This window comes from Podarcis liolepis, assembly GCF_965112155.1.
Source record: "Podarcis liolepis genome assembly, chromosome: 16".
In the NCBI taxonomy this organism is placed as follows: domain Eukaryota; kingdom Metazoa; phylum Chordata; class Lepidosauria; order Squamata; family Lacertidae; genus Podarcis; species Podarcis liolepis.
This window is the reverse complement of record NC_139567.1, coordinates 33,584,458-33,607,556: the sequence shown is the minus strand read 5'-3', so window position 1 is coordinate 33,607,556 and position 23,099 is coordinate 33,584,458. Positions and strand designations below refer to the sequence as shown.

At 47.0% G+C, this 23,099-nt stretch overlaps 1 protein-coding gene across 2 annotated transcripts in view; it reads right to left on the bottom strand.

Moving 5' to 3' along the window:
* SPNS2 (SPNS lysolipid transporter 2, sphingosine-1-phosphate) overlaps nt 1-23,099 on the bottom strand; it is a gene marked incomplete at its 5' end in the record, with an annotated part of 96,865 nt that overhangs the window by 58,365 nt on the left and 15,401 nt on the right. For both annotated transcript variants that reach the window (XR_014520040.1, XM_083479644.1), the window contains one exon: nt 1,052-1,117. Coding sequence is in view for 1 of the 2 variants with exons in the window: in XM_083479644.1 (XP_083335770.1) it covers nt 1,052-1,117 (66 nt within the window). The remainder of the gene's footprint in view (nt 1-1,051; nt 1,118-23,099) is intronic.

Below are 23,099 nucleotides of genomic sequence, written 5' to 3'. Positions count from 1 at the left end.
ACCACCAGTGAAAAGCCATCAGGATGATCTGCTTATGGTAATATAGTGGTAAAGTACAGGGTAAAGGGACCCCTGACCATTAGGTCCAGTCGTGACCGACTCTGGGGTTGCAGCGCTCATCTCGCTTTATTGGCCGAGGGAGCCGGCGTACAGCTTCCGGGTCATGTGGCCATCATGACTTAGCCGCTTCTGGTGAACCAAAGCAGCACACGGAAACGCCGTTTACCTTCCCGCCGGAGCGGTACCTATTTATCTACTTGCACTTAGACATGCTTTTGAACTGCTAGGTTGGCAGGAGCAGGGACTGAGCAACGGGAGCTCACCCTGTCACGGGGATTCGAACTGCCGACCTTCTGATCGGCAAGTCCTAGACTCTGTTGTTTTAACCCACAGTGCCACCAGTGTCCCTTAATACAGTGGTACCTCGGGTTAAATACTTAATTCGTTCCGGAGGTCCGTTCTTAACCTGAAACTGTTCTTAACCTGAAGCACCACTTTAGCTAATGGGGCCTCCTGCTGCTGCTGCGCCGCCAGAGCACGATTTCTGTTCTCATCCTGAAGCAAAGTTCTTAACCCAAGGTACTATTTCTGGGTTAGCGGAGTCTGCAACCTGAAGCGTCTGTAACCTGAAGCGTATGTAACTCGAGGTACCACTGTGAAGTGATGGCGATTATTATGACTGTCATCTGTTTCCTAAGGCTCAGCACTGCCTTAGGCTCAGTTCAGCTCCCCAAAGCTACACAAAACAGGAGACGTTGTCAGTTTTACCTGGGATACCGAGATGCTCTTTGCCAATGGAAAAAAAAAAAGATGCTACAAGCATCTATGTCATTCCTCACAACCACCACCTGCCTTGCTCTGCTTTGCTTGGACGCTGAAGGCCAAGCTGCTGCTGAGCTGAGTCAAAGCAGGGCGCAGGGATGTAAAAACAGGCGTTTGTCAGCCAGCTGCGATTTAAAACCAAGCCAGCGCTCACTCGCAAGGGCACTGCGACCTTGGATTAAGAAGCCGCACAGAAGAGGAGGGAAAACACGCTCAACAGTTCTCTTACCTGTCTGCAGCAAGCCGGCTCCGCTGTCCTTGACTCCGAAATGTTGCTGAATGTCTAGCAAAACACCTGCAGGGCAGAGAATAACATCGGATGAATGAAGATTCTGAATACCTGTGAAAAGCAGCAATCCTCAAGCATGTTCAAGAGAACCTGCTGTCCCCATTTACTAAAGACAGGCCTGATTATTATTTTTTTGGAAGGAGGTGTCATCATCAAATATCAGCTTCCCAAATTCAAATGTTAGCATTGTTGTTTTTTAAAAGTAAAATTATAAATCAACACAGTAAGCTGCAGCTAAGCAGTCATTTCTTCAGACTAGATAAGAGATGGAGGGAGGAAGATGGGACCGCAGGACCTCTTCATTCACTTTGCCGGAAGATCAGGAATAAATATTTCCATTCCAGTTAGTAGGAGAGACAGTGTGGTGTAATGGTTAGAGTGTCAGACTAGGACCTGGGAGACCAGGGTTCAAATCCCCCCACTTGGCCATGAAGCTCACTGGGTGGTCTTGGACTAGTCACTGCCTCTCAGGCTAACCTACCTCAAAGGGTTGTTGTGTGGATAAAATGGGAGGGAATGTAAACCATTTCCAGCCTAGCAAAGAGGAAAGACACATACCAAAGGACAAACGACCACAAAGCATACAAGGTCTAGCTTTCCCGCAGCACATTTGCAATTACATTAATCAGATTAACCAACATAAGTGTCAGTTGATTAATCAGTCGGGGCCCAACTAAGTTGACTGACAAGTTCCGAAAGGGCAAAAAGGAAGAACTTATTTCACAAGAAATCCAAGGCTCTTTTATCAGAAGCGCCTTGTAACACCCAGGCTTAGCTGCCAGCTTCGACATCTTTTTTATCCTTAGTGCTCTCAGATTTCGGGTTGCCCCCCCACCGAAAAAGTGTCCTTTGCTACTGCTTTTAGAAAACGAGCTTTGGTTGCACTTTTAGTATTAAATGGTTTTATCATTGTGCCGTTGGCTATGCTGCTCTGCAAACTTTTAGCAGGAGAGGAGGATATTATGCTGACTCTTTATTGCTGTTGGCGGGAGTTGTAGCCCCAAACATCTGGACAGGCACCAGGTTGGCGAAGTCTGGCTTTAGGCATGCTTTTTTTAAAATAAAGAAGAGGAAGAAGAAGAAGAAAAACCTTACTCCTCCATGCAATGCTTAAATCAGCCTTTGCTACCACAGGAGGGATCTGCACCACATTGTCCCAATTCCAGCGTGAATACTCGGGAAAGTAATCTCCCGGGTCGGCCGAGATCTGCCGTGCTAATTGGAGCCAATTTCCTATTTCACACACAAGCCCATGTGGGACGTCCACTGGGCCCTGAGAGTGTTTTTCTACAGTTTCGGAAGAATTAAATTGGAGAGGCAGCCGGGGAGACCACACTGATGATGTAAGGGGCACCCGAGGGAAGGAGAGCCTCCTTACTTCCATGCATGACTTTTTGCCCTGAAACCTCCTTTGGGGGGAGTTGCTGCAATTGCCAGGTTCCCTCGATTGCATTTCAACAGGCCCTTTTCTCCCTTCGTCTCCTCCAAACTCTTTCTCACCCCTTAAAGTCCTTTTTTCAAGGAGGTGCACTGACAAACTGCCACATATCCCAGGGTGGTGAGGGGTCTGTAAACCGAGTCCCCACAAGGAACAACTAGGTACTTAGAAAACTGCTTTATCCCACATCCAGCCTTTGGTCCCATCTAGTTCAATATTGTCAACACTGACAGGCAGCGACTCTGTGGGGTTTCAGGCAGAAGTCTCTCTCCCAGCCCTGCCTGGAGAGGAGAAGGAGAAGAGTTTGGATTTGATATCCCGCTTTATCACTACCCGAAGGAGTCTCAAAACGGCTAACATTCTCCTTTCCCTTCCTCCCCCACAACAAACACTATGTGAGGTGAGTGAGGCTGAGAGACTTCAGAGAAGTGTGACTAGCCCAAGGTCACCCAGCAGCTGCATGTGGAGGAGCGGGGAAGCGAACCCGGTTCACCAGATTACGAGTCCACCACTCTTAACCACTACACCACACTGGCCCAGTGAGAGATCACCGGGCATTGAACCAGCAGCCTTCTGCATCCCAAGCAGCTGCTGTACTAGGGTCTATGGACACCTCAGAGATGTAGTTCTAGCCTGGGAACGATGTGCTGGGCCTGGAGAACGACAGGTTAAGGAGAGACATGGTAGCAGTCTTCAAATATCTGAAGGGCTGCTGTCATGGACTGGCTGGACGCAGGGAATTGGTGGGAGGAACCAGCTGGGGAACCCCCAAGGGAAGAAGGAGGTCCGGAGCCCCGGGATTGGTGGTGGGACGGCGATGAGAGGGAGAAGACTAGAAAGAAGTGCTAGAAGATGAAGAGGCAACAGGGTTTAGTGAGTGGGGAGAGTCTGTGGCAGAGAGCAGTTCAGAAGCAGCAGTGGAAGCAGGAGAGGAGGGAGACCAAGAGACAGAGAGGAATCAGGCTTGTGAAGAAGCCAGGGTATCTCCCCCTCCTGCTATGACAAGCTCCCCTCCCTGCTGGTCTCCCAGAACCAGAAGAGGTAATAAGAGGGAGGAGCAAAGACAGGCACGTCAGCGGATTCTCAGATTTCTTGGGAAGGAACCGGGAGAAGAGGAGGTTTAGGCAGCTGTGGGAAGATGGGGACCTTCAGTCCCCACAACTGTTTTGTAGGGGCAAGATCTACCGGGAAGAGTTGCTGTGCTCATTAGGCCTGGCACTACTCAGCAGCCCTAATTTCTTCTACTAAGGAGTTAACTTCACTTGATTATCGCTGACCCTTTCCTGACACCCGCTCCTGCCAGCTGATTCTGGAGAACGACAGGTTAAGGAAAGACACGCTTTATTGTTGTTGTCATTTATTCATTTAGTCGTGTCCGACTCTTCGTGACCCCATGGACCAGAGCACGCCAGTCACTCCTGTCTTCCACTGCCTCCCACAGTTGGTCAAACTCATACTGGTAGCTTCGAGAATACTGTCCAACCATCTCATCCTGTCATCCCCTTCTCCTTGTGCCCTCCATCTTTCTCCTTGTGCCCTCCATCTTTCCCAACATCAGGGTCTTTTCCAGGGAGTCTTCTCTTCTCATGAGGTGGCCAAAGTATTGGAGCCTCAGCTTCACGATCTGTCCTTCCAGTGAGCACTCAGGGCTGATTTCCTTCAGAATGGAGAGGTTTGATCTTCTTGCAGTCCATGGGACTCTCAAGAGTCTCCTCCAGCGCCAGAATTCAAAAGCATCAATTCTTCGGCGATCAGCCTTCTTTATGGTCCAGCTCAAATTTCCATACATCACTACTGGGAAAACCATAGCTTTAACTATATGGACCTTTGTTGGCAAGGTGATATCTCTGCTTTTTAAGATGCTGTCTAGGGTTTGCTATCGCCTTTCTCCCAAGGAACAGGCGTCTTTTAATTTTGTGACTGCTGTCACCATCTGCAGTGATCATGCAGTCCAAAAAAGTAATATCTGAAGGGCTGCCGTGAGGGAGATGAAGAGACTTATTCTCCATCGTTCCAGAGAACTGTAATCAGTGATTGGAAATGAGAGAGAAATCAATTCTGGCTAAACGTTAAGAGACACTTCTCAACAGTGAGAGCAGCTTTACAGTGGGCTCTCTTTCGCTGGAGACACTTAACAGAGGCTGGATTGACATCTGTTAAGGACACTGTGGTTGCATCCTGCATTGCACGGGGGTGAGACTAGAAGACCTCTGAGGTCCCCTCCAACTCCATGGGCTGTATCCTATTCAGAGCAGGCCCACTGAAATTAAACAGGGCATTCATTTCGGCAGGTGTGCTCTGAGTAGGACTAAGTTGCATACAATCCAACTATTTTACTCGGGCAATTTTTACCACGGCAGCACCAGAGGATGGGTTGCGGCCCTGAGAGCAGAGTCACCAAGACTAGCAGCGAAAGGGTTGGAAGGTTCTTTTAAGCAGCTGGAAATGGAGCACCCCGTGTCTCCTTGCTGGAGCGAAGGAAAGAAGAAGGAGCACCTGATGCAGCCGTGGATAAGCGAAGTAGTCGCCAGTGGCAGACAAAAGTTTGTGCTAATCAGAACATTCATCAACGTGTCTCCGGAGAAGCGGCAGAGTGACAGCGAGTGAGCAGCCAACACCCTTCCATGAGAAATGGCGGGGATTTGGCAATCGCCACGCAGGAGAGAGAGAAACTTACGACACGCTCAAGCTGCCTAATCACCACCTTCGTGGGCTTGTATCATTATGCACACCTCGAGTGCTTGCTGCAAAAAAACACCTCCCAGGATCTGTGGCTCCGGCTCTGCATTAAGCAAGCCACCCACCTGAGCCATCAGAATTGCACCTGGGTGATTTAAGCCCCTTGAACAATGCCGAACGAGACAAAAGGAAGATGCAGCCAGCCAATGTACCAAAAGCCTTGACCGAGAGAGACGCAGACAGAGCGAGAGAGAACCCATAATACAGGAAAACGATGATGGGGATATAATGCTTCATGTATAATTAGCTGGTTTCCATTTAGCGACGGCTGGGGCTGCAGGCTGCATGCACCAGGTTCACCAGTGCCCGACAGAGGGCTTGAAGTCCCCTCTGCAAAAAGGCTTAGGAGAGAGCGAGAGATGCAATTACCCACAGACAGAGACGCTGTCAAAAGGCGATAGTTGCAGGTCCCGCCCCAGACAAAACAAGCCGATTGGCACTTATCGGACTAACGCACAGTTACAGGGAACCAGGCAGAGGGCCTTCTCAGTAGCTGCGCCCGCCCTGTGGAACGCCCTCCCACCAGATGTCAAGGAGATAAATAACTGCACAACTTTTAGAAGACACCTGAAGGCAGCCCTGTGTTGGGAACCTTTTAACGTTTGCTGTTTTATTAGGTTTTTACATCTGTCGGAAGCCACTCAGAGTGGCCGGGGCAACCCAGCCAGATGGACTGGGTACAAATAATAAAACTATTGCTATTGTTATTATTCGATCGGAACCTAGGACCTCTCCACTGGGTTTCTCACGCCTCCAAATGTTTCTCAGGTTCAGAGACAAATGTGGAGATGGGTGAGGGACATGCTTTTCTGTTGCAACAAGATGCAATAAAAGGAATCCTTTAAAGATTAACAGATTTATGTATCATGGCAGAAGCCAGTTGCCTGGGGCTGATGGAAGTTTGTGGTCCAGCACTGATTTAAGGAGGTTTTTTTAATGCCAGTCTATTTAAGCTGGCACGAATCATCTATTTGTTTATTTATTACTATTTATATCCCACTTTGCTTCTTTCCTGGAATCTAATGCAAGTCTCCCCTTCAGGCATTGACCAGGATCAGGCCGGCTGAGCATCAGCAAGGGAGTGGTCCTATAGTGCTGTCAGATCATCCTGGGACCTATGTGTATATGAACTAGGGACTGCTGCTCCTGCTCGTTCCATTTGCCAGCTCCACCAACTGCTTTGCTATTCCCGCTTTCCCTCCTCCCTTTCCACCTCACCCACCCTCTCGCCTATCCCCTCACAGGTTGCCCAAACTTAACCTCCCCACCACAGGTCCCTCTTCCCCTCACAACTTGCCGCAAGCCCCTTCTCCAGCGGGAGGCACTTCAGAGCGCAGTTTGGCAAACTGCTCTCTGAAGCGTCCTCTCCCTGCCATTAAACTGCTCACTTGGGCCAACTGCACCTCCCAAATGCTCCTTACTTGCTCACCTGCCTGCCTGCCTGCCTGCCTGCTGGTCTGTCACCTCACTGGAGTTGGCATGGCCATGCAGCGTGACGACAGCCTTACAGTTTTATTATATGGTAAGAAATGGGGAGGTGTGAGGTTAAGAGGAGCATAAGATGAGGGAATTACAGACTGTGACAATTTCATAAAAGACAGGCCATATGCAAAGTCCTCACAGCAGCCAATTAACAAAGCCGTGATGATGTTAATACAAACATCATGGCGTTTGTGAGATAATTAACAGTGACACGTATCAGAAGCCGGCAGATCTGCCCAACCCAGCCCCCGAGTGGCACAACTTGGAAGGTTGCTGATTAGCAGAAAGCAAGCTCTCTGTTTTTAAGAAGTTAGGGCAACATTCCTTATCGTTCAAAAGCAGCCAAGCACAAAACATAACTAACAGTTTATATGGTTCTTCTGAGAATAGGTCAAATTACTGGAATCCAGAGTCACCATAGACAGCAACGGCCACGACTTACGTTCACTTTCAAGGTGAACCTAGAATTCATTGATAGGGATGGGGTTTCTGTATAGCCATCAGCTGAGATGGTGAAAGGGAACTTCCATCTCCAAACTCAGTATTCTAGTTCTGCAGTTCAGGACTGAGCACCCACTGGCTACATAACCAAGAAGAAGGGTTTGGATTTGATATTCCACTTTATCACTACCCGAAGGCGTCTCAAAGCTGCTAACATTCTCCTTTCACTTCCTCCCCCACAACAAACACTCTGTGAGGTGAGTGGGGCTGAGAGGCTTCAAAGAAGTGTGACTAGCCCAAGGTCACCCAGCAGCTGCATATGGAGGAGCAGGGACACGAATTCGGTTCACCAGATTACGAGTCTATCGCTCTTAACCACTACGCCACACTGGCTCTCAACCAAGACAATGCAATCCACTCAAAAAGGAGAAGAGACCATCAGAACAACAAGAAGAGCCTCCCAGATCACACCATCTAGTCCAGCGTCCTGTTCTAACAATGGTCAACCACATGACCCAATGCGACAGCACTCTCCCCTCCTGCTGTTTCCAGCAATGTGAAGAAGCATACTGCCTCTGATTCTGGAGGGAGGTCACAGCCACTAGTTAGTAGCAGGCTCAGGGAAAAGAAAAGACTTAGAATCAAAAATTGTAGATTTGGAAGGGACCCCAGGGGTCATCTAGTCCAACCCCTGCAATGCAGGAATCTGAGATTGAAGCCATTGGAGAACTAGATAAATTAACAGGAAGGATTCGAAACCTGCGGGATCAGAGATTCTTAGAGGACTGGAGTAAATATATGAACTATTTGAAAAGTACCGTATTTTTTGCTCTATAAGACTCACCTTTTCCCTCCTAAAAAGTAAGGGGAAATGTGTGTGCGTCTTATGGGGCGAATGCAGGCTGCGCAGCTATCCCAGAAGCCAGAACAGCAAGAGGGATTGCTGCTTTCACTGCGCAGCGATCCCTCTTGCTGTTCTGGCTTCTGAGATTCAGAATAGTTTTTTTCTTGTTTTCCCCCTCCAAAAACTAGGTGCGCCTTGTGGTCTGGTGCGTCTTATAGAGCGAAAAATACGGTAATTGTGATGAACAGATTACGCTAGTAGGACTGCAAGAAGTTTTGTAAGGTGGATTATCTGAAATATTACAAGAAAGACTATGAAAAGAATTATTAGTTAAGGACAATTAAATACAATATAGAAACTAAGAAATGCCGAATAAGTGATAAAAACGGAAAATTATCAGAGGTGTTGATGGAAGTCTAAAACATTGTATAAGATGAGAAGTTATGTTGTATGACTGTTGGAACTGATATGCTAAAAATTAATAAAAATGTATATATATATATAAAAAGAGATTGAAGCCATTGGGTTTGGGTCCTCCACTCCAGAGCAGGAGAATACAAGCTTGATTTGAACCTGGCTCTCCAACATACAACACCAGCACCCTGATCTGCCGTGCCCTAGTGACTCCCAGAAAACACCACCCGCCCCCAGGACTGTTTAGCAGAGTTAGCTACACATCCGAACTCTCAGCTGCTTTGCAAGGGATACCTCGGCCTGCTCTTCTGGAAACCTTCCCAGTCTCAGAAGGAGAGGAAGAGTTTCGCCGGGCGCCATGTTGGCCGCCCTTCCCAAAACTATCCCTTTTCGCCCAATCAGCTTCTCCTTCCCTTTGTTATCATCCCTGTGGGAAGAAGGATCTCTGCACTATTCCTTCCTCCCGCAAGGGGTTCTGGCTCACCTCCAGAACGCGCAACAGGTAATTATAAACATCAGAGGGGGAGAAGGCCATGCAATTAGCTCGGGGGAAGAGAGATAGAGGAGAAAACAGCTCCAGAAAATAAAGTTTTAAATTCCTTTCACCGTGGAGGTGGCTGAACCAAGATTTCTCAGGAACCGATGACAGGATAGGGCAAGTGTCCTGCACGGCAAACCCAAAGAGCCTTTTAATGCAATCCATTTTTTGTGTGTGCCACAAATGCATTTACTTCACATTCCCTCGAGGTCTGGCTTCTCCTGTGGGTTTGTGGCAGGAGGGGCGTGGGGTCTCCTATTTTTAGAGTTCTCCAAGCAAAACATTTTTCTACTTGGGGAAAACGCCCCAAGGGTGAAGGTGTGTAATACAGTGTCTTGCTGTTGCAAGTGTCACCGCTGAGAAATGCGAGTGAGTAAGTGGTATGTAAATTCCTTGAATAAATGAAGTACTTCCCGGTAATACAATGTGCAGGGCAAAGAAAAAGGAATCAGCTCATTCTGCCTCCTTATTGTAATACGGGTTCACTCATCTCAAATAATACTTTCACTATAATAGGAGAACTTCTGACAACAATTCCAGAAGTGGAAGATTGTCGAAAGAGGCTTTATACCAAGCTCAGACTGTTGGGTCATCCAGCTCACTACTGGCAGAGATTCTCCAGGGTTTCAGACAGAGCGGTCTCTCCTAGAGCTATCTGGAAATCCGAAGGATCGAACTGTGGTCCTTTCGCATGCTGTCAGGTACACAACACTCAGCTGCAGTCGTCTCTGATGCAATGGAGCTATGCCAGCATTGGATTTCGGGGTCAGCTTGCCAAGGAGATCAGTAGTCTTTGGATCCTCTCCCCTATCGTTAAGGCCCCATTGGCACCATATCTTTAAAGCATTGCTATACACCTTTTTTTTTTTTTGTAGTTTCTCTGAACCATGCTAATTCTTTTTAAAAAAATAAATAAATAAATTTGCTATTTTCAATGCAAAAGTATAACAAAAATTACAAACATACAATCCCAAGCAAACAAACAAAAACTAAGCAAAACAAACAGAAACCAAAAAAAGAAAGAAACACACCTACAAAGAAAACCATGCCATCATAATAATCTTTAGGTAAAGGTAAAGGGACCCCTGACTATTAGGTCCAATCGTGGCCGACTCTGGGGTTGCGGTGCTCATTTCGCTTAATTGGCTGAGGGAGCGGCGTACAGCTTCCGGGTCATGTGGCCAGCATGACTAAGCCGCTTCTGGCGAACCAGAGCAGCGCACGGAAACGCCGTTTACCTTTCCGCCGGAGTGGTACCTATTTATCTACTTGTACTTTGACATGCTTTCGAACTGCTAGGTTGGCAGGATCAGGGACCAAGCAACGGGACCTCACCCCGTCACGGGGATTCGAACCGCTGACCTTCTGATGGGCAAGTCCTAGGCTCAGTATTTTAACCCACAGCGCCACCCGTGTCCCTAATAATCTTTAGGTACATATACACATATTGACTTCCTCTGTTTTGAGACCTCAAAATTTTTAATCTTTCTGAATTGTTGTGTCTGCTGTACATTACCTCTATCTTTATACCTTTTGCACCGTTTTTCAATTTCTTTAACCCTGCAAAGCTTCATTCATTACATACCAAGATACTTACTCCACAACAATGTTTTTTTCATATATTCTTTAACACAATCCCATTCTTTTGCTAATTTTTGGTCCACACTCTAACATATGTACTGTTTCAAAGGCGTGAAGGGGGGATCGGGAACCTGAGTACGTGGATGGTGAGGGGTGGGGTTGGTTAGAATGACCTTAGGACCCCTCACATATCCTTTTAAAACATGGGGGGGGGGGTCTGAGAGACCTACTGCACCACCATTCAAGGGATGTTCACACGGTACATAATTCAGCGAGGGCACGAGCTGTACACCGCTGTTCACAAATCATTGAGCCGCACAACAGTTCAGCAGTTCACACGTACCGTTCAACCCACACGTGATCTGCACACCTGTAGGTACGACAACCAGGTTGTAGAAGTGAACAAGCATGCCCACTTTCACACCAACACGTGTACACGTGTAGAGACGGCTCGTCCCGGCGTTAAGTGCGATGTGCGAACAACTTCACAAGGAGCGAGAGATGAATTCCGATCGAAACTTTCCCCCAGGAAGCCTGACGCAATCTTGGGTTTGCGTCAACCCTCTTGGAATGATCCCATTGCAGACGGGGAAACGTGTGTGGCTCTATCTAGAGACATCTCGCCCACAAGAGTGTGGAATGCTAACCTGGATCGCGCAAACATCTGGCAGCGAAGCTACACCCTAATCAAGCCTTTGATCTTGCTAATTAAAAGAAACCACACAAAGCCAACCCTGTTCTCATCGGTGGATTGCCTGGGAAGCAGAAGTTCCTGGCGGGTCGAGAGGAGGGCAAGAAACCGCACAGGCAAGGGATGGCAGAGAAATTCAATTCAGTTTCCCTTTCTAAAGGCCGGTCTACCGAAACAATCTGCGAACTGAAACACAGCAACCCATGGGAATTTGCATTTATCCGAATTCTGCAATACCACCGGCCAGCCAAACAACGTTTAAAAATATTAAGGGAAACTGCGCATAAAAGCAAAGACGTTATTGAAAATAGCATACAAAGCCGCCTCTATATGAGGGGAAACTGCTTGCAAAAAAACAACAACCCAGTACATTAGACAAAAATGTGTTCACTGGGAGAAATTTGCGCTAAAATGCTGTGAATTTTCATGACACTCAAAAACAACAACCCCAAAACAATGAACTGCAAATTGCTGCACAAATGTGGAGACCTATATTTAAAATTGGAAAAATGAGAGAAGAGGAAAAGCAAAATTGGCAGATCCATCCTTACTCACAGGTGACAAAGCAAGGAGCAGGGTGTTTGGGGAGAATATTATGTGGAAATTGATGTCCTTCCTGAAGGTTTAAAAAGGGAAAGTCTGAGTGCTTGAGAATTTTTGTGCCTCAAGGTGCAAATTTTTTGTACACTTTTTATGGATTGCAAAATTCAGAGGAATGTGATTTTTAAAGGCTGGCTGCATTTTCCGTTTGCGTATTTATTTGGGAAACGCTAATTAGGCAGGTTCACGTTAAAGTGAACTAATTCCCACCTTCCCCCATCCTTACTCCAAGCTAAGGGACGCAGGTGGCACTGTGATCTAAACCACTGAGCGTCTTGGGCTTGCCAATCAGAAGGTCAGCAGTTTGAATCCCCGCGACAGGATGAGCTCTCGTTGTTCTGTCCCAGCTCCTGCCAACCTAGCAGTTCAAAGACATGCCAGTGCAAGTAAATAAATAGGTACCACTGTGGCGGGAAGGAAAACGGCATTTCCGCCATTGTGTTCTGTTGCGCCAGAAGTGGTTTAGTTATGCTGGCCACATGACCCTGAAAACTGTATGTGGAAAACACCGCCGCCCTCGGCCTGAAAGTGAGATGAGCACTGCAACCCCATAGTTGCCTTTGATTGGACTTAACTGTCCAGGGGTCCTTCACCTTTTTTACCTTTTACCTACTCCAAACTAAGTGTGCATTCGATTGCAGCCTTAATTTCTCCCAGTGGTTACGAAACCAGTTCTCTGGCAACATATAACTTGTGGACACCCATTGGATCTGAATGCTGGAAGTTTCGGGAAGCAATAATTTCTTCACACAGCACATAGTTAAAAGATGGAACTCACTTCCACAAGAGGCAGTGATGGCCACCAACTCGGATGGCCTTAAAAAAGGATTGATTTAATTCACGAAGAAGACTATCAATGGTAGCTCCACTGTCAGAGACAATATGCTTCTGGCCTGATCCATATTGGCTGTTGACATTTCCTGTTGCAGAAAGGATCAAAACAGATGGCCGGCATTGGCAGTATGGCGGAAGCTGTGACTTGGGACCCAAACCAGCCAGCCATTCTAAGGATCTGAAACTGAGCTTGTGGATCTGGAAGACTGAAGGCCAAGGAGATCATTCTCAGAGGTGAACACCCACTTGAGGTTTACTCTTTCCGAAGTTTCTGCCCTATGCATACTCATTTAAAATGTTAATCTGCTGGAGGGCTGGTGGTTTAAATTGGTTGACTAATTTAATTAAGAACTCAAACAGAATTTTAATTTCATCGTTAATTGAATTTAATCGTACTCTAACCAATAAATAAATGTGCACGTTGCTAAAACACCAGCGTAGGTGTCTTTCTGAAGAGGTGAATGCTAGGGTTAGAGCCAGCAGCTACTCTGCCAATGGCCACGAGTCCTATCGCACTCAGGCCCTGCTTGTGGGTTTCCCACAGGCTTGTGGTTGGCCACTGTGAGAACCAGCATTCAAAATTTGCCTGGCGATCAGCCACTTGCAACCAAGGGAAGAGGCCCAGTGGCGTAGCGTGGGGGGTGCAGGGGGGGCCGGGCGCACCGGGCGCAACATCTGGGGGTTAGGGTTAGGGGGCGCAAATCCACGGGTTAGGGGGAGCATATCCACGGGTTAGGGGGCGCAAATTACTTGCCTTGCCCCGGGTGCTGACAACCCACGCTACGCCACTGAAGAGGCCCAAGGTGCCAGGATGGCGCCTGGCGTCTCCACCATCTGGAGGTGCATGCCTGGGGATCCCCGCATCTCGACTGTTTTCATACGCTAGCAACACATCCCATACAACACTTGGCCGTTCAAAGTGGTATGATACTGCTTTAAATGTCAGGTGCGGATGAGGCCAGAGTGTGTAAGGAGGGGAAGATGCATGTGGACCAGGAAGATCTGAGTCTGGGGTGGGGTGGGGTCAAAGACCTGTAGTGAGGAACTTCCCACAGGAAACAACTGCCCCGCATCCCATTTACTTACTGGCAACTTTCACTTCTCTCACACACACACACTCAAAAATCAGCTGGCTTGCGATTCTCAAGGGGTAACTGGGCCACTAGCAGACCTGCTTAGCTTCAACAGCAGAACTGCACCGTTTTCTGGGCACTGAAGGCTGGAGATGTTAGGCCCTATCTGCACCTCCCCCTCCCCCAAATATATATATGTGTGTGTGTGTGTGTGTGTGTGTGTGTACTGGGAAATGTGGTTTGTTAAAGGTGCTGCTGGAAGTTGTTAGGAGAGCACCTATTCCCCAACTACAGTTCTGAGAACAGTTTAAGAATCAATTCCCTCCCTGAGGGGAATATTGGGTCTGGGAATTGAAGCTCTGAAAGAGAATACAGTACTGGTTTCCTAACAGCACCCTTAACAAACTACAGCTCCCACAATTTTGGGGGGAAAGCCATGCCTGTTTAAAGTGGTTTGATACAGTTTTAAGCATACAGAGCTGATGAAGCCCTCAGTAGTCTATAATGTGTTGTACTTCAATTTGAACACAGCAACAACCACCTATTTTGCTTCCGGGTGCCTATTTTGGCTCTAGCCTTGTCCACCACTCACCATCCGAGCCGACTGTTAGCAGGAATGATACAACAGTGCAAATTATTATTTATGTAGCACTGTCAATGCACATTAGTGGCCTGCAATATAGGCAAGGAAGGATGAGCCTCTGCCCCAGGAGGTTTGTTTACAGCCTAAAATTTTGGAAGAGAGAATGTTAAGGAAGGATATTGTTGCTGTTGCACGTGTCAATGCTCTCCCCACCCTCCCAGGAATGAACACACCTCAATTTCTTGACCCTCCGTTTTGGCATTCATCAAAGCATACGCTCTGGAGCTGGTTGGAAGCGAGCGAGGCGCCAGAGACGGCCGCCGGTCAGAACGAGGGCCAAATTACAGCATTGCGGGAACTGCCGTTCCACAGGCAAACCTGTAATCTGCAAAGAATTCGAACTACCAGGGAGAAAACAAATTAAGGCCACAATGAAGAAGGGGGGGAAAAAACACACAGAGAGAGAATTAGACAGGGCTCTATTTAAGCATCATTCTTTCTGAGGTCGGGAATGGAGATGAAGCCGGGAAAAGGGAGAGAGTTTTGTTTGTTGATGAGTTGTTCAAGTTTCCATGAAATTGGGGCGGATAGCAACCACCCTTCCCCGTAATTAGCTCTCACTTCTTGGGCAGCACAAAATTAGCCCAACGTGCTCGTGGGAGAGAGGAGAGAGAGGCTTCGCTCCAAGCATCTAGAGCCCTCCTCATGTCTGCCAGGCGGAAAGATCAGCGGTCTCGAAAAGTCTCCTTGCTTTGGGGAATCCCCCCCCCCAAAAAACCTTGTCGGTTGCAGGACTCCTGTGTGTCGCAGAAGTATTGCACCCTGCAAAGGGTTATGGGAAATGGCCAGGCCTGCTGAGGCCTAGTTGCTGTTGACATGGCACACATTATGGGGGAAGACCAAGAGGGGATAAGATAAAAGCAGGTATGGGGAATCATCATCATCATCATCAAACCTTTTATTGGCATCACATACAAACATCCATAGCAAATCAATATAGAATTACCGCCTTCCCAGTGACACAAAACATTTGTCAAATGAAAGAGGCAGAGCAGTCTAACATTACATCTCTAGGTCTCCAGGGAGATCAGATGTCTGCAATGTGTTTTGACGACAAAAAAACAGATAAAGCTATTTAGCCACTAACTTGGTGAGCTCCTGATTATTCCCCAATAATAGAAAATGGATGACCTCTGACTCTGGTTGTAAGGGGAATATTTGGCCTTCTAGATATTGCTGAGCTGAAGCTCCCACCAGCCCTAGTAGGCATGGCCACTGGGAGTTGTGGTTCAGCAACATCTGGAGGGACAAAGGTTCCCCACACCGGCACCGGCTTCCTGAAGTATGTCAGCGGCTTCGGCGGAAGCCTCGCAGAGCAGCAGCCTTCACTGTGGCAGTGGAGGTCTTGGCCTCACTGCAGTGGCAGCAGAGGAAGCGAGACACCCAGGATTTCTAACAGAAGCCAGGGTGGCTTTTGTAAATCAAGGATGTCCTGCTCAATGCGGGACAGTTGGCAGGTATGAAACTGATGTGCAGAAGAGTCAGGGTAGACTGCAGAAAAGTATATGTTTTAAACACATCGTTTTGTGGAATTTGTTCCCATGATGGTAGAGTCAGGATGGGGAACCTGTGGCCAATAGTGAAGGATGATGGACGTTATAGTCTAGCAACATACAGAGGGCCAAAGGATCCCCACCTCTGGCAGTAGAACATGTGTGTTCAGAAGGTCTCAGGTCCAATTCCCGCAGCTTCAGGCAGGGCTGGGAAAGGCCTTTGGAACTGGAGAGTTGCTGCCAGCCAGTTCACTGTAAACAATATTAAATTTGTCCACATGATCTGAGTCGATATAAAGCAGCTTTCCATATTCCCTCATCCTGATAGGAAGTCTTCCTGGCGTTCAGGAGCAGAAGCTTGCTTAAATATAGGTTTTTTTTATTAAAGTTGCATTTGTAAAAAAAGAAAAGGGAGTTTTTCTTCTGAATGCATTTGTAAATTTTTACATGAATAATAAAGTTGAAGGAAAGAAAAAAAGGAATTTACAATGCCAAGTTCTGCATATGGGCACCAAATATTTTGTGAAGCACTGTGCAGAATGGCAAGAAAGAGCACTGTGCCTAGTCTCCACAGAGCTTATACCATCCCCTGGACCTCTCTAGATTTTAGGAGGAGCTCTTTCCCCCTAAAAGCAACGCTTTCAAGGATTTCAGAGCACAACTTCCTGCGTGGGAAGGTGCATTTATGCAACAGGCACCCTCGTCGGGGCCTGAAGGCTATTTAAGTCAGAGCAACTTGAGAGCTACTATCTTACAAAAACACACACCACCAGCGAGAGGCAAGCCCAAGTCATAATCTTGCGGCGAGCTCATCCACTTAATTGTCAACAGGCCGAAAACTTCGAGCAACAGAGCCACAGCTAAATTACAGGGGGCACCGGGCAAACAGCAACTTGGCAATTGGATTCGGTAATTTGCAGTACAAAAACAGAGGGCTGTTCCGCGCACCCATTTGCAAGATGCTAGCTTCACTTCTTAAAAGGAGATCCCATGACACACCAGAGAGGGCGGGCGGCGGGGGTGGGGGTGGGAAGGGGAAGCTGAATAATTTTCTGTAGTTTTTTTCCACCTTGAGGGCAACAAGATTTCATTGGTTTAAAAAGTTACTTCTCTGAAATTTCTCGCTAAAACCTTCCCTGCGCGCTGGACTGCACAGTTGCTAAGCTACACATCATCTTCAAAGGAAATGTCCACAGTGTTCCACCGGGTTCCATGTCCTTTGGACCGGGTTGTTAAAATTCCCCCATGTGTTTAGCACCACAACACCACCAGCCCTAGGGAGCAAGCTCATTGGTCACGGATGAGCTACAGCCCCATGGAATCAGATGAAGGAAGGCTAGCCTAGTGGTGTTCAATGTAGGTTTGTCTCAAACAATGGCAGTCAGTCTGTCAGAATTCTTATCTGGGGAAACTTTCCAAAAAAAAAAAAAAAAAAGGAAAAAAGCGGGGAAGTCTGCCAGTTTGGAAAGCCCCACTCCAACCCGTAACAGATTAGGTCAATGTTCAAAAGTGCTTTGTCAATGTCAGAGGTGTCCATCCCATTTTTTACTGCGAGAGATCAGCGGCCATTTTGGTTGCTGTGATCTCACAAAAGTTTCCCTTGAAAAAAACGGGCCATGAACTCATGTTTTTGGGTGCCGTGCCTGGAAAAAAAATCACTTTGGGGGGAATTACAGTACGAAATCACGCGAGATCATGGCGTCCAGGAAGACAGCATCCCAGATTTTGGCTTTAAGGTGTTGGGAGGGTATGCATCTGCAAGTCAGAAAACTGCTGCGGGAACCATACCCCAACTTTGTAACCAAGAGCAATCTATGTCTACAACAAAACGCTAGACTTCGTCTGCACTATAAATTTTAAGCAGAATCATACCACTTTAAACCATGATGGCTTTCAGCAAAGAATCCTGGGATCTGTGGTTTGTTAAGGGTGCTGAGAGTTGTGAGGAGACTTTTTTATTCCCCCCCCCCACAGAGCTACAATTTTCAGAGTGGTTTAATGTTTGATCCCTCTTTCTGGGAATTGCAGCTTTGTGAGGGGAATAAGGGTCTCCCCAACAACGCTCAGCATCCTTAACAAGCCACAGCTCCCAGGATTCTTTGCCGGAAGCCATGACTGTTTACAGTTATATGATACTGCTTCAAATATGAGGATGAGGCCCTAGTCTCAAGCCTAAATTGTGGAGGGGAGAGCCTGTGGGCCCCAGGCAAAATCTCTAAGGGGACATGTCTACCTGCTGGATCCAGGTTGCTTATCCCTCTTGCATATTTTCCCTGACCACTCATAAGGCAGGCCAGTATTACTGTGTCCTTTCTGCAGATAGCATACTACTCAGTTTTCCTGCTTTAAGTGGGACATACCGGAACGACAGAAGCCATCTTCTGTGATCCCAGGATGCCCCCTTTTGGCTCCCGCAACAGTGCAGTCCCAAAACACTCTCATCCCGATTTTCCTCTGTGGTAGGTTGGAGGGTAAGAGGCAGGAGAGTCAAGGCAAAGGAGGAACAGCTCCCGTGAGACCTACAGGCAGCTCTCTGGGAGAGGGAAGATTCCTACAAGCAACTTCTCTATTCACAGTGCAGATTCTGCACTACACAGGAGGGGAGGAATGTATTTAAGAGATAGAACACAGTAGGAAAAAAGCCCAGTTGTTTGTGTGTAATGTTCAGTATCAATTACAGATAGGTAGCCGTGTTGGTCTGCCATAGTCAAAATAAAAAAATTCCTTCCAGTAGCACCTTAAAGACCAACTAAGTTAGTTCTTGGTATGAGCTTTCGTGTGGTATCTGAAGAAGTGTGCATGCACACGAAAGCTCATACCAAGAACTAACTTAGTTGGTCTTTAAGGTGCTACTGGAAGGAATTTTTTTGTTCAGTATCAAGGCATTGTATGGGGAGCATCTGAAAACCACCCCACTTTCCCATCTCTGGAGCATCACTTTTTTTCAAAAAGCAATAGGGTGTTTCCCAGAGGGGGGGCATTTGCCCCACCAGCAGAGGGGCCTAACAGCGCTGCCATTTCCCCTTTGCACAGAGAAACCAAGATGTTCGGATGCAGCTTTGGAGAACTCTCTTTTTGCAAGTCCCAGATCTTCCACATTAAGAGGGGACTCACCAGGGCTGCTTTGCTTGTGTCCCCCCCCCCCAAAAAAAATCACAACACCCTGGAGCCAGCTTTGAAAAGCAAGACCATTGCTTAGTCACAGCATGTCCTGCCCTGCATCCTCCCGTTAAAACTGTTACAACACTGCAGTAGAATCTAAATTATATCTTCTAAATTATATACATTAATACGCCGCGGATGTCATCGTAAAGAATGGGTGTAATTACAGCATACTCTTATAACCTACCATGACTCCCTTTGAGAGAGAGAAAAACCACCCTAAAATAAAAAAGCATTCTTTCCGAGCTGTTGCCCTCCCCCTCCTTTACCCCTCTGGTCCTTTTTCAAAAATAGAAGCGGGTTTTTTGGCATGAGCCAGAGGCAAAAGTCACACAGGCCTGCTCCCGCCTCTTTTGACAGCTAACACGAGGGAGCCACGAGGCAAACAGATTCTATTTCCAGGATTTCAGCTGCGCCGGTGTAATCAGAAGCCGCTTTCTAATGAGATGGCTGGGGCTATTCTGAGGGGTGAGGATGACTTTACTGACGTCAGAACAGTGAACTAACAGCACTGTCCTGCCTTCTCTCACGAAACCAGGGCTCTCGAACCATGGCAAGCCTTTACACCTGAGCGCATGGAATGATATCTGTCAAAATGCTTTTAATGCCTTAAAACAAGCTTTACTGCAGTTTCAATTGTTTTTGGCACCTGACCCAAAGAAGCCTTTCATAGTTCAGACTGACGCTTCATCTTCAAGTAGACCAGGACCACATACATACAATGGACAGCCATACCTCAGAAGTCAAGCGGAATCCATTCCGGAAGTCTGTTCGACTTCCAAAACCAAGGCGCAGCTTCCAATTGGCTGCAGGAAGCTCCTGCAGCCAATCGGAAGCGCGTCGGACGTTCGGGTTCCAAAGAACATTTGCAATCCGGAACACTCACTTCCAGGTTTGCGGCGTTCAGAAGCCAAAACATTCGATTTGCAAAGTGTTTGACTTTCAAGGTTGTGTACAACTATATTTAGTATAACCATTCTACAACCTACAATAACAGAGCAAATTAATTACAAAACAGGAAATATACATGAAAAAATATCCATAATGCGTACTGCAAGACTAAAATACACTATTTAAAATTGATTTTAATCCTCATAATCCACATAGATTCTAGATAAACAGCCAGCAACTTTGTTAGCACTTCCTTTTTATATGAACTATGTCAAAATCAAAATCTTGAAGAGCAAGACTCCATCTTAAAAGCTTTTGGTTAGAGTTTTTTTACTCTGTCTAACCAACATAACACTGACCCCAGAGGTAAGAGTGTAGTTTATTAAGGGCCCATACTACAGGTGAGTAAGAGGGCGTGCAACTCAACCCTCCTGTACCCATCGGCAATGGCTGCATCCACGCAACCGTTCTGCTAAAAGTCATATTATATAAATATCATAATATTTTTCATTATATTTAGATCTTCCCCCAAAATATATGGTTGTTCCCTACACACACGTTTTATCCTCCTAATAACCTAGTGTCAGGGAAAGGAAAGTGTGTGTGTGGAATTGATAACGCTTGGGTCTGCTTAAATTAATATGCCAACAGACTTCGACGCCTCCGTTCTCTCTTAGAATCTAAACTATTTCTAAGCAAAGCACATGCGACCCAAATGACATGTCTCAAAATATTTACAAGTGTTCCAATAAACATAGAAATCTTCCGCTGAGACCGCATTTACAGGTCACTCTGATACACATCTACCTCAAAAGAAATCCAAGCGAGTTAAACAGAGCTTAAGGATGGTACATTATTCAAGAACAAACTAAAACATTCATTAAGCAACAGAAAGGCTCCCCCCCTTCTCTCTCTCTCTCTCTAATCTGCAAGTCTTAGGGTCTAGTACCTTGAGCTCCTGCCTTTAAAACTTGGACTAGATCTGCCCCAAACTCTGATGAACTGGAAGGCATTAAAACATGGACTGGACTCCCAAAATATTATATGGCAGGGGCAGGGATTTTTTTGGCTCCACGGGTCAGAATTTTATCACAATTTGCATCACAGACTGAATTCGACTGATGGGCAGGTCTGCCCGCTTGTCAAAATGCCTTTGACAGCTCTGCAAAGTACGCTTTGAAGCAACCTAACCTTTAACTTGGGTGGCGGGCAGTTTCATATGGTGCTTTGCAGCCAAGCACTTCAAGACAGTCTTCCGTACTTCTGTCAGACGCACAGGAACTTCCCTCAAAGCACCAGAGCACCTCTGCTTCTCCTTCAAGCGGGCAGGAGGCAGGAACAAGGCAGCGTAGCCAATGCAGGATTAAAACCTGTCCTCCTGCCCAGTGATGCCAGCTGAGGGGTTGGTAGGAGTGTTTTTTTGGAGGGAAATGATCCCATGAGCCAAACTGGATACCACGGCAGGCCAAGACTAGCTCACAGGCTGAACGAAGGGGCCAAGAGAAATCAATTGAGAAATCCAATATTTTGATGTATCTGGGATTGGACACAAATACATCCCCCCCCCCACCAAATACTCCCACTGAAACAGTCCGCCGAAGGCTGGGCATGCTCAGCGGGGAAGGATTGTTTACTTTGGGGAGGAAATGGGAAGCCCTACAGAATTATATTGTTCCACCCATGCTCTCTTGTTGATTGTTCAGCTGTTAAAAATCGATAAAATAAATATGTATTTTAATAAAGAAAGCCAAGGGGACGGGAGATTGAATGGAGATAGCATGGCTAGCAGGCACACTGTACAGGAGAACTTCACACTACAAGAATCTGTTGCAAGAGCCATGGGTAAACAATAAAGGAATTCGTCCTCCCGTGTTTTTTATGTAGATGGGGCAACCAGGTGAACGATGACCCCGCCGCATCTCATTTAGACATGAAAAGAAAGCTAATCTCTTGAGGATTATATATATTACTCGACTACCAGAGCTTCCAAAGGCTGCAAATCTGCAGGCAATCCTGCTTGTTCAGCCTTTGGTGGAAGAGAAAATAAAATAAAATAATAATAATAATAATAATACGAATGTTACATCTGCAGGATGTAAACGTCAGCAGATGCTTATGGGAAAGATTACCCGGGAAAGTCAGCCAGCCGTTTCAGCTGCAGAGAAGAACGAGGGCTTGAGTCTTGGGAAAGTGCATGAAAATTCATGTCACTGCAGAGGCTCGCAGGCTCCCCCATTTAACATTAGATGTGCTTTCAACGCATGGTGTGGAGGTGGCAACATTTTATTCAGCCTGGGGGCTGCGACACCCTAGGAGAAAGCCAGTGGCTGGCAGTGCAATGGATGTGGCTCTATTCCAGCTATGCCCCCCCCCAAATGCCCCCCTCCCATGAGATCTCTTCATCCAGGTAAGCAAGGGGGATGATCAAAGTTCAAGTGCACCCACCAGCTCAGCATGCGTCCTTGAAAAAGGGAGCAGGGGAGACAAAGTTTGCAGCCTGGGAAGAGATTCACAGGCCAGAGAGAGAGGCCTGGAGGGAGAGGCCTGCAGCACGAGAATCCTCACATCCCTGCTCTAACCACTACACCCCACTAACCAGATGCGCCAATCAAAACGAGACTCCATTCTACGTGGTGTGGATAAAAGTGGGCAGAGAAATGCTTTCCCTCCCTCTCTCGTAATACTGGAACTCAGGTACACCCAATGAAGGAGGACGTTGGAAGATTCTGGGCAGAAAAACAAATAAAGCGCTTCTTCATGCAGTGCAGAAGAGATGAACTCTGGAACTCACTGCCACAAGAGGCATCAACGGCCTCCACCTCGGATGGCTTTATTTAAAGAGAGCTGGGCCAATTCATGGAGGAGAAGGCTCCATGATGGCTATTCTCTGCCACCACGGTCAGAGGCAGTAATGCTTCTGAATGCCAGCTTCTGGAAACCACATGAGGCGAGAGGGTGTTGTTGCACTCTGCACATGCTTGCAGGCTTTCCAGAAGAGGCATCTGGCTGGTCACTGTGACAACGGGATGCTGGACTAGGTACGCCACTGAGCTGATCTGGCAGGATTATTATTATTATTATTATTATTACTACTACTACTACTACGCCCTCCTTTGGCGATCCT